The following is a 12276-nucleotide window of genomic DNA, read 5'->3' on the forward strand; positions in this document are numbered from 1 at the left end:
ACTGCATCCTGATTTAGCTACCAAATCTTCAGCCAGAAAAAGATAGAAAGGCATCTGGATCACTGGGGAGACTTCTACCTGCCTCTCTTTCTTCCTCCTACTGTCACCTCTTTCCTGCTGTTTCCTGCCCAAAAAACCTGTCACCAGCCCAGAAGCATCTCTGGAAATGGGTAGGAGGGAGCCCTGCACCTGTCAGCGCCAGAGAAGAAAGTGCGCTCTGCAGAGTTCTCAGTTGTTACATCTTTGGCGATGAAAGGAAGCAAAGAGGTGAGTCCGAGGTCTCCGCCACAGATTTGCTGGAGACTGCAGTTAGTCCATCCGTCTCTGGCTCCAGTAACCCCTGAAGACCGAGGGTGCACTTACATTCCTAGCGTTTCTTGGCGTGCTTTCCTAAGAGCTAGTTCAGTGCCTCACCCCGAAGAAGTCTCTGGGAAAGGTTCTTTAAGTCATGAATCAGGTTCCCGTCTGTATGTGTGTTTTTTCTTGAGAAAAACTGGCACAGACTGATCAGTAGTAGAGAGTGGGGTCTCCTTGCTCCCCTTCATCACTGCGTTCTTCACCTTGCGACTTCCTCACATTCTCCCAGATCTGACAAGTAGGACTCGCGACCTCAGGGTCGGGAGCAGTCAGCACCAGACATCCCCGCCCCCTCCCGGGGTTGATGCCACCCGTGCCTAGAAGGTGCGTGTGGGTGCAGGCGGGCGAACTGGAGGCTTCTACCGTGAGCTAGGAGAAGCAGTTCAGCCCTTCCTTGCCTGAGACCTGCAATCCTAGATTCCCTGGAGACCGCGAAACTCCCAGTCCGAGGCACTCCCTGCTTAGCCGCCCACCCATTCCCCCCCTTCTTACCTCAGCACGCAGCCCCTCCCTGCGTGATGATGCAAACCAGTGGGGAGGGCGGGCGCTGGGAAGGGTGGGGAGAGTCGGAGAGCTAGCGAGGGAGGGAGGGAGTGGGAGGAGGAGGAGAGGGAGCCGAACGACCATTTAAAGCGATAGCAATCCTTGCCCTCTCCCCAGTGCTGGGTTGTTGGAGAGCGCGAGCGGCAAGCCGGGGAGCGCGAGCGCGGCGCGCGGGTCGGCGAACCCGGGAGCGCACGGAGCCCCAATCTGGCAGGCGCCGCGGGACCCCCCATCCTCTCCGGCCGCCCCTCTCCGGGCGCCCCCACCCTCCGTGCCTGCAGGAGCCTCTGGGCTTCCCCGGAGGACCTCACCCCAAGGGGCCCGGACCCCGGCGAGCCCGCCACCATCCCCTCCAGCGCCGCCGCCACCACCGCAGCAGCCGGAGCAGCATGGTCCAGCTGGGGAAGCTGCTCCGCGTCCTGACTTTGATGAAGTTCCCCTGCTGCGTGCTGGAGGTGCTCCTGTGCGCGCTGGCGGCGGCGGCGCGCGGCCAGGAGATGTACGCCCCGCACTCTATCCGGATCGAGGGGGACGTCACCCTCGGGGGGTTGTTCCCGGTGCACGCCAAGGGTCCTAGCGGAGTGCCCTGCGGCGACATCAAGAGGGAAAACGGGATCCACAGGCTGGAAGCGATGCTCTACGCCCTGGACCAGATCAACAGCGATCCCAACCTGCTGCCCAACGTGACGCTGGGCGCGCGGATCCTGGACACTTGTTCCAGGGACACTTACGCGCTCGAACAGTCGCTCACTTTCGTCCAGGCGCTCATCCAGAAGGACACCTCCGACGTGCGCTGCACCAACGGCGAGCCTCCGGTTTTCGTCAAGCCGGAGAAAGTAGTTGGAGTGATTGGGGCTTCGGGGAGTTCGGTCTCCATCATGGTAGCCAACATCCTGAGGCTCTTCCAGGTAGGGAGGCGCTCCCTCCGGGGCAGAGCGCGCCTTAGCTCCCGCGCACTTAATCCTAAAAGCTGGCTTGGACTCCAGGGGTGCGGGGTCAGGTCAGCCTTCGCGCATTTCCACCCTGGAGATCCTGCGAATCCCTCCCACCCCACCCGAGGAGGTACCTTCCCTGCTTGGTTCATTTCCCTTCCATCTCTCCCCTGTCCGCGCTCCACTCCATCCGGCTTGACATCCTGGATTTATGGCCCCATTTACAAGAAGCAATCTGCGAAAAACAAGGCGATGATTTAAATGGGTTTGCATTAGAGTGAAATATGGTCCAAAAACAGGCTTGTAAAAGTGCCGGGCTCCTGTGAGAGCCGGTTAGGCTCGTGGAATATGAAAGATGAGAAGACGCCTCGAAGCCGGGCATTTCTCAACTCCCCAGCTTCCCAGCCCCAAGCCGCCCGGCAAGCCGCAGCTCCCTTGGAAAATTTCGAGAAGAGCTTAGGGAGGCACATCTTAAACCGAGGGCTAGGTCTTCACCTACATGTGGATATTAATTGCCCATCTCTCTCAGGTTGGATCTCCCGACCTGTAGCCTGTCTCCGCGAGGGCATGGGGCAGAAGGCACGGGGACGCTCCCCAAGTGGGGAGATGCCACCCGCAGACGTGACCCCCCGGGTGATTTGCTCTGGGCAGTTGTTTGCACCGTCTAAATTGCATTTGCAGTCCGGCCACTGGCAGGAGCTGGGCGATCAGCTTTCTACTCCTGCCACTTCAGAGCCCAGAGATGAGCTCATGCTAACTGCGAAACAAAATCGCTTTCGCTGCCTCCACCCTCCGCCCATCCTTTCCCACGACCTCCCTAACACAACCCCCAACCCCTATCCTCGGCTCCGCGGACGATTCCCGGAGCCAGGCGAAAAGGCGCTGGAGGGAAGCACTAGGGTGCGCTGAGCAAAGCCGGCGGTCCTCCTGCTCCGGGCGCCGGAGGGCAACGCCGAAAATGGGAGGAAGGCGGATCCGGGGCAGCTGAGCGGTGGGTTCTACTGCAGTGCCCTCTCTCCGCCTGCTCCTGCATTTTGTGCCCCGTGGCTCCTGTGCTGCATTGGGTATAAATGGATGGATTTTGGATTTTAAGAAATTGAGTTGCGGGGTCTGATTGTGGGTTCCCTTCTCCTTATTTCTCCTTGTTTCTCTCTGTGTATCATCTTTCTTTCTCTTTCTTCCTTCTTTGTTTTTCTCCTTTTCTCTCCCTCTCTCAATTTCTGCTTCTTTTCTCTCTCCCTTCCCCCACACCCAAGTTTTTTGTTCATCTCTCTCTAGAGATGATCCTTTCCTAATGCACAGCTCTCTCCCTGCCTGATAGTACCCAAACCCAATTAATCCCTTCTCCAGATGTTCTGGCTAACCCTGGGTGCCCTTATGCTCCCCATATCTAAAGAATTGGCTCCCTTCCAAATGCTTTCCCTAAGGGTGTTGGGTTTCTGGAGGGGATTCCTTGTGAGATTCAAGCTGTCACCACATCTGCTCCTAGGAGTGTGAAGTTTGTGTGTGCACCAGGAGCGGTCCCTGCCCAGGGCTGCAGCCTGGTATAGCCCCTCTGATCTTCTGAACATCCCTAACACTTCTTGAGTGTGCCATCGTGGGAATCCCTGGGTATTTGCAAACCCAAAAATGCTTTGGGGGCACCCTTAATTCTGAGATGATGCTTTTGGGAAGAGGCTAGGTAAGCAAAACCCAGAAGCGTTTCCTTCTTGCCTGAGCTTAAAGCCAGGCAACTTAAGAGGGCAGTGCTGCAGGAGACAGCGAGGTCAGAGATCACCGGAGAACCACTGGGGCGACTCACAGCCCCGTGAGCCCTGAGCCCTGGGGGTTGAAGGCACATTTAGTGTCTCACATTTTTTAATTATTTTGGTGCCTGTTTCTCTCTTCACTCAGAGCACAGGCAGTGCTGCAGATGGGCCTGTCTGTCTGAAAAAGAGTGAAATGTTAAAGTCAGGAGAGGGATTGCAGACTAGGCTGAAGGACTGTGTTTGCTGAAAAAGACTCCAGGGGGAGTTGATTCTTCCTCTGGTGTGTGGACCTGAGGCTCTTGTGAGGGAAAGAAATGGTTTGCCTTATGCTTAGTTCCCTCATTCCCTGGGCTCAGAAGGAAAGGAAGCGAATGCCAATGTTAGCAGTGTGGGTTGGGACCAAAACCATTCAGAGAAAACACTGTCATTTTCCTCTAATTTGCAAATTGCAGCTATTCATGTTGGATTGAACAGCTGAGGGAAAAAGAGCCCCCAGTTTTCACCTGCATTTATGGAGAAGAGGCTGGTAGCAGGAGGAATGCACCAACTTGTAGCTTGTGCTATGAGCTGGGTATAACTGTTGGTGTGGGCATCATGCTTAACCGTTGCCCATGTTGGAATATATAAGTATATATTCCAACAGTCTCTTCCAGTAGCCTTGTCTGCACATGATCATAGGAGCTCCTGGCACGCAAGTCTAATCCCAAGTTTCCCAACCTCTGTAAGCCTGCAAAATGAATAGAGAGAATAGTGGTACACAGACCCATTGTTCAAAGGCATGATGAATTTAGAGAGAGAGGAAAAGAATGGTCGGTGAATCTTCGCTGGGAGTGCAGGGTTCAGCTCAATTAAGATTGTCTTATTAAAAAAAAAACAAAAACAAAAAACAAAAAACCTCCTCTAAATGATTGAATTCTTAGCTCTCCAGAGATTTGAGTTTTCTTTTCCCAGGCCCTGTAGGTTTTTGTGGGGACCATGCCAAACCTATCATTTGAGATAAAAATTTATAGTGAGATAAGCTTCTAGGCTGGGGGAAGGAATACTTTAGTGACTTAAATGGGGGAGTGGTACACACTGCTGGGTTGGGGGGTGGGGTTGAGGACAGGAAAGAGTAATGAAATAGTAATAAATGTAGCAAATGCTGTTGTTGCCAGCAAAAACTGGAATGAAGTTCTTTCCTGAGAATGAGGACCTGGGCAAAAATGACACCTCAGACTTTGAATTTTCATTTGCCTGCTGGTATAGCAGACCAAAGATATGAGCTGAACAAGTCCTCTCTCTCTCTCTCTCTCTCCTCTATGCACACTGAATTGATTAGTAAGTGACATGTCAGAGGACAGGAATGATGTCCACTGGTCTTTCAAATCTAGGAATTGGAAGCTAATGAAATTAGTGTGTGGCCAGGGCTCTGCCAACTAGAATTAAGTCACTGCAACCACCCTGCAATGCATTTTCAGCCTCAAAGAAGCATCAGGGAGGAATTTCTGGAGATTGTTTCTGAGCCCGTACAAAATAATACTCTCCTAATGCTTACATGTAAATTAATTTTGACTATGAGTAACATATTTAAAAAAATAATCAGAGAGTGGGGATGGCTTAAGGTGAAGAGCTTATATAATATGGTGTCCAAAGGATTAATCTCCCCTGACTACTATTTTATGGGCTATAAGTAAGATATATTATAGTGGGAAGTAATGGGCATGTTTTTATTCAAGGCTTCTCTGTTATCGACTTGAGAGCAAACACTCTGAGCGTATAAATTACTCTTGCTACATCCTGACTCTGAATGAACAATATTTCATGGCCAGTGACATGGTCTGAGCTATGGACTTGGAATTGAATGGTGTCTGTTTCAGTTCCTTTGTTCCTTCAAAAGCAACTAGATGGAAAAAGTGGCCACCTTGACTCTCGTTGGGGCATAGTGCAAATCTAAACCTGTGGACCTTGTACCATAAATGAAATACATTTGTAAATTTCTAAATGTTATCCTTCTGTTCACTGAAGCTTGAATATAATCTCCAACTTTGGGGACATTTTATATATATATATGGACCTAATTTTCTTCCTTCTTTCTTTTGCTCCCTCTCTTCTCTCTTTCTATCTTATGTAATTTGCTAGAACTGGGTACCTAGGATGGTGTGGTATTACTATAGAGGGGACTTTTTTTTAAACAACTCTAACCTACTCTTTTCAAAATTTCATAAATACAGGTGTCAGTGCCATTTGGAATAGGCTCTATAACAATCTCTGCCTCCACATTTACTGTGTTTCAGGAAATTTACCTAACAGATGGTGAGTGGGCAATTTTTAAAGGGGCATTTTTGAAAAGAGCAGAGAGGGAAGGAATAAAGACAGGCACATACTATATTTGAAGATAACTCTACGTGTATATTTTATGTATACATGCCCATAACATTAAGATGTCTTTGGGGATTTTTCTCTTCAAAAATAATTGAAGTAACGGATGCTTCTGCTACAATTTCATAAACATTGAGAGTATAACAAATCATAAATGCTCTATTTCCTATGTCTATAGGTTGTGTCATGGACTTCAAAGATCATAGCTGGATTACACAAAGTACACTCCAATCTCAATCCTGCCATGAATTAGTCCTGTTACCCTAAATAAGTTACTTAATCTTTCTAGGCCTCAATTACCTCATCTGATTTTTTTTTCTTTAAAAACAAATGTAGTTTGTAAGTTTTTAATCTCTTTGGGTCATAGCTTTCTTGGAGAAAACCAGCTCTTGTCCAAACCCCGTGACTTTGAATTTCTAGCACCCACTTTGAACTTTGAGTGAGTTTGGGGGAACTTTTAAAGAATATTTTCACACAGGTATCTTAGTTAATATCAGTCTAGCTGATTTCCCATATTCAGACTTTATCCCTTGTTTTGCCAGTATGCTTCTTAGTCATGTATATCAAGGCCGGTATCCAGGCTAATGACCTCCTGGGTCAGTTTACTGCATGGTTATAAGACACCAAACAGGGAGCAAGAACTGGGAGCTTTATAGTAGCAGATAAAACTTTTGTTATCCAGTGTTCTCTCCCCTTTCATCTTGCAAAAACCCCAGGCTTTCTTATGGAAAGCTACCAGATAGTGATTCCTACCTCCTCCATGGCCCCGGGATGAGTCCCCTGACTGAACTCAGGCAAAGCAGGTGATGGGTTCAGGTGTAGACTTTTTTTTTAAGACTTTATTTATTTATTTGAGAGAGAGAGAATGAGAGAGAGAGAGAGCACATGAGAGGGGGGAGAGTCAGAGGGAGAAGCAGACTCCCTGCTGAGCAGGGAGCCCGATGCAGGACTCGATCCCGGGACTCCAGGATCATGACCTGAGCCGAAGGCAGTCGCTTAACCAACTGAGCCACCCAGGCGCCCAGGTGTAGACTTTTGACTTTGGCTAGACCTATCAGAATCCTCCCCAGAACTTTTCTGCCAGAGGAAAATGGGAAAATTGGCTCTTCTCTCTGGAATTTCTAAGCTGGGGTAATAATGACTCTGGGACTCCTAGCGGCCATCCAACACAAGACTTTCTGTAGAATAAAGTCATACAGAGGTAAGCAGGGTTGAGTGATGGAGAGAAAGCCAGAGCCCTGATGATATTCTGAAAATTTCAAATCCAGCTATATCTGAATCTAGCTGCATCCCTGAATTTCCAGTACTTGTTCTTAAAATAAATAAATTAATAAAAATTCCTCCTACTATTTTGAATTTGTCTTCAGGCCTGTGCAATTAAAAGCCCCCTAGCCAAAACAAGTGATTTCTTATGGTAATGTAAGGTTTGCTGACTGGCATTCATTAAGTGAAAAATTATATATGATATTTTCTTTACTTTAAATATAATCCTTCTAGCCGAGGTCTGGGATATTCACAACGCTGCATTCTTCCCCACTCTTCGCATCATTTGCTGTATTAACTTTAAGCATTTGTTGTAACAACCTGATGCAGTTGAGAGATAAGGCGAACACTTCTGATGTAGAATGCAGCATAGAGGCCTCCTATTTGGAAGCTTTAGAACCATACTTGGTTCCCCTCATTAAAGCAAATCTTTTGTTGATGTCTCCAGGGCAGAGAAACATTTTCATGGCATAATGGAGTACAAAGTACATTAAACTCCCGGGTTACTCTACGGTAAGCATCAAGCCTAACTACTTGTCATCCCCTTTTACTGTAAGTAGGCAAAAAAGAACAGTCACAAACACATTTTCCCAACAACTATATACATGATTACTGTTTAGAGGACGGTTATGCAACATATAGTCAGACTGATTAATTCATGGGCCTTTTGTCGATTGGCACAGTAAACATATGTGTTTTATGCACTTAATAAAAGCAAAACAAAATTTTTTTATAGGTAAATATCCAAGAAGAGCATTGTGCCAACCCTTACAGTAACGGCATTTCCATGTTTGACAAGTAACCTCCTTTCAATTACCCTTACTACTAGATGTTTCTTGGATCAAGTTATTAGATTATAACATCAAAAATAAAATAATATGAAGTAACAATGATACAGGATACATATCTCATTTTGTGAGAACAGAAGTTCTTATTTCTTTTCAATAACAGTAGTGACCACAGTAATGCTTCATCTTTGCTATGAGCCATTATGCCATGCACTCTAAATACTTCATCTCATTTAGTTCTTACAACAGTTCTGCAAAAGACATGTTATCTTCCCCACGTACAGCTGAAGAAAGCGATTCTCAGAGCCCCAAGTCACATTGCTGGTAAGTGGCAAGGTCTAGATTCACACAATGGTTTGCCAGACGATACTCTGGTTGTTATCCACTATACATGCTGCTCAGTTGTTGCACCAATGCAGAAATACTTAATCATAGATTTGCCTACCCTGAAATTGTAGTGGTTTGAGGACATCAGAGTTGTTCCTTAACCACATCTATTTGCAGAAAGAGATTATATTTTATTTCAGTTCCGCGACGAGATTAATTCTGTCTATTGAAACTTGAGTACACAAATCCTCACCTCCAAATGAAAGATGCTTGTTTTCTGTTATTCAACAGGTAGCCCTGTGTGTAGGCAATAAATACATGGTCGGCTTTTCTCTCAAATAAATGAGAAAAGATGTTTCTTCTTGTCCTGATTCAGTGCCCATCATTATGGATTATGATGGCTCTTCCTGAACTTTATTCATTCATTCCACTCTTTCTACAAACCTCAAGTGGGGAAATCCATCATTCAGATATGTGTGCAAAGTGAGAGGACTGTATTAATACAATTGCTGAAAGTCAAGTTGATAGAGCATAGGAAATACATCCTAATAAATGCAACATTAATGTTTGTGTGGGCCGTGGAGTGAGGGGTAGGAGAATTTTCAGTTTAATGGGTTATTTTGCCTCTTGCTATAAAAGTGCTGCAGCTAAATAGTTTTATAATTGGTCATTTACAGAACTCTCCATCTCTGGGTGTTGTGTTCTCTCCATTCTGCGGCTGCCAGTTCTTTCTCTTGTTCTTGTTGGAAGATAGCAAGGAAACCACTTCAGAGGCTCAGCCTGCTTTTCTGCATTATTGTTTAGATAAAAATATTTCCATTTGTTAAAGTACTACCTAAACATTTTTATCATGTTTTAAACTTGACTATGTTCTGAAGGTATTAGCACAGGCAGACACAATGTGGGACGTTTTCCTGGAGAAAACATACTTTTATCAAAGGAATCACCAGAATTTTCTTGTAGGGGTTAAGAATAAAATTGTGGAGTTAGATCTGAATTTAAATTCATAATCGCCACTTATTACCAGACTCACCTTGATCAAACAGGTACCACACCTCTCATCAATTTTCTTATCTTTGAAATGGGAATGATACAAGTGTACTTGTCTGATAAAGTAATTATACTTGATCTTAGCCAAAAGGCCGAGAAGCACTCTGATAAAGTAATTATAAAGACTGCACAAAATATACATGGAAATATTTTAGCACCAAGTTTAGCACGTGATGAGTGTTCAATACATTTAAAAGCTTTTATTTTATTATTATGCTATTATTAAATATCACTATTTCTTAAATGTCACTATTGCCAAATTTACTGTAAAATTACCATAATAATCCATGTTGGATTTCATTCTTTCTGTTTCTTTGTTTAAATGGAAAATATTAGGGGCACCCAGTTGGCTCAGGAGGTTAAGCATCTGACTCTTGATTTCAGGTGGGGTCATGATCTCAGGATCCTGAGATCTCTGGGTGGTAGAATCCAGCCTCCTGTCAGGCTCTCCGCTCAGCCTGGCATCTGCCTCCTCTCGGCCCCTCCTCCCCGGGCACTTGAGCTCCAGCGCTCCAGCTCTCTTTCTAAAATAAATAAATAAAATCTATTTTAAAAAATGGGAAACATTACACAGATTGAGAGCGAGAACACAGTTTAGTGATAGTATTCAGTGGAATGAGAATCTCTATGGCACTGATTCAGGTGAATCAGGAATGCCGTGGACTTAAGATACCAGACAGGCTCAGAGCAGTGGGCTTTGAGGTTAGCCAGCCCCAAGCTTGAAGTCCACTGTGACCCATTTTTAGTGCAGAACCTAGAGGAACTTACTTAAACTTTTTGAGCTTTACTACTAGTTTCCTCAGCTATCTTTTTTTTTCCAGAAATATTTATTAAGCCTCCGCCTTCAGCACTGTTCTACGTGGTTGGACATACCAGTGACTAAAATAGACAAGAGCTCTCTCTCTCCCTCCCTCTCTCTCTCTCCGTCTCTCTCCCTCTCTCTCTCTCTCTCTCCCTCTCTCTCTCTCCCCTCTCTCCCTCTCTCTCTCCCTCCCTCTCTCTCTCTCCCTCCCTCTCTCTCTCTCCCTCTCTCTCCCTCCCTCTCTCTCTCTCCCTCCCTCTCTCTCTCTCTCTCTCCCTCTCTCTCGCTCCCTCTCTCTCCCTCTCTCTCTCTCTCTCTCCCCCTCTCCCTCTCTTGCTCCCTCTCTCTCTCTCCCCACTCTGTCCTTCCTGCCCTCTCCTCTTCCGTTCCTCCTAGCTCTCCTCTTCTCTCAGCTTACACTCTCACATGGAAACAGATGGATGTTATAAATAAGTCCTGGAGTATGTTAGAAGCTGATGAGCCCTATGGGACAAGGGAAAGAATGTGAAGTGCACCGAAGAGTGTTGGTTTGGGAGTGCTGAGGAGTACAGGTGGGCTCTATTTTTAATGATGGTAGTCGGGGTGGATTTCAGGAGGTGGCATTTGAGCAAAAACTTGAAGCAAGGGAATTGTCAGAATGGATTAGGGGAAGAGCACTCCCCGCGAGCAGGAAAAACCAGTGTCAAAACTCCAAAGCAGTACTATGTCTAGCAGGTTTGAGGAATATCAAGGATGCCACTATGGTTGAGTAAGTCAGGAAGAGCAAGGGGCAGCAGGAGGGCTTGAGGTCAGAGATATGAGGGGGCAGGTGGGGTAAGTCATTGGAAGCCATCACATGCATTTTGTCTTACCTTAAGTGTAGGCAGTGTGGTAGGATTTTAGCAGAGGTGGGGCATGATCTGTCTCTTGGTTTAAAAGAATTAATTTCATCTGTGGTGTTGAGGATGAGGGAAAGAGAGGAATCAGGGATGATCTCAGGAGGTGACTACAGGTGTCTCTGAGATGGTTGTTGGTGACCCTGGCAGCAGATGCTTCAAGAAGTGATACATTCGGAAGATTGTGACAGTATTTTCAGGTGAATCGAATGGGAGATGTAAAAGGAAGAAAGGGGACAAGGTGAACCCAAGATGTGGGGCCTAAGCAATGGAAAGGTGGGATTACTATCACTTCAGCTGGAAAAGGTTTGGAGTGGAGCACGCCTGGGGAATTAAGGATCAGATTTGGAGGTATAAGTTTTGAGAATTTTTTTTGACATCCAAATCGAGATGTTGAATGCACAGGTGGAAGTACGAGTCTGCAGTTATGAAGAAAGGTCTAGGCTAGAGATATATTTTAATAAAATAGAGATATTAAAAATAATTACATGGAAGTGCTATTTTAAAGATTAAATGAGATAATACAGGGTGGTGCCTGGGTGGTTCATTCGGTTAAGCATCTGCCTTTGGCTTAGGTCATGATCCCAGGGTCCTAGGATCTAGCCCCATGGGGCTCCCTGCTCAGCAGGAGCCTGCTTCTCCCTCTGCCTGCCACTCCCCCTGCTTGTGCGTGCTCTCTCTCTCTCTGTGTGTCAAATAAATAAGTAAAAATCTTTAAAAAAATAAAAATAAATGGGATAATACAGTTAACACTGTGTGTTCCCAAAACCTTTAATAGCTACTAGTTAAAGACAATTATCTGAAATGCAAACAAATCCTATAGTTTATTTGTTTTTGCAATAAAACTGAACAAAATGATGTTACAATTATTTTAACAGTATTTGTGACTATTTTAAGTCATGACACCATACTACAAACATTTAGAACAACATTTTAATCTCCTACCTTTCAATCTGATAATTTAGTGGTAACTATATTTTGTAAGGTTTAAGTTAGTTATGATAGAGTATCTATTTTATTAAAAATAATTTTGAACTATCTATTTCAGTGCAATTTTATATATATAATATATATATACATATATATATAATATAAAACTCAATTGAGAATTTGCATCACTGATATACATTTGGCCCTTGAACAATGTGGGGTTAAAGGCACTGACCCCACATAGTTGAAAATCTACATATAGCTTTCGAGTCCCCCAAAACTTAACTAATAATAGCCTACCAC

At 45.4% G+C, this 12276-nt stretch overlaps 1 protein-coding gene across 9 annotated transcripts in view; it reads left to right on the forward strand.

Moving 5' to 3' along the window:
* The first annotated feature begins 228 nt into the window (after positions 1 to 228).
* GRM7 (glutamate metabotropic receptor 7) overlaps positions 229 to 12276 on the forward strand; it is a 907662-nt gene continuing 895614 nt past the window's right edge. For all 9 annotated transcript variants that reach the window (XR_003518507.2, XR_003518508.2, XR_003518509.2 and 6 more), the window contains exon 1: positions 229 to 1808. Coding sequence is in view for 6 of the 9 variants with exons in the window: in XM_027586609.2 (XP_027442410.1) it covers positions 1290 to 1808 (519 nt within the window). In the remaining 3 variants the exon portion in view is untranslated. The remainder of the gene's footprint in view (positions 1809 to 12276) is intronic.

This window comes from Zalophus californianus, chromosome 1 (genome assembly GCF_009762305.2).
Source record: "Zalophus californianus isolate mZalCal1 chromosome 1, mZalCal1.pri.v2, whole genome shotgun sequence".
NCBI lineage: Eukaryota > Metazoa > Chordata > Mammalia > Carnivora > Otariidae > Zalophus > Zalophus californianus.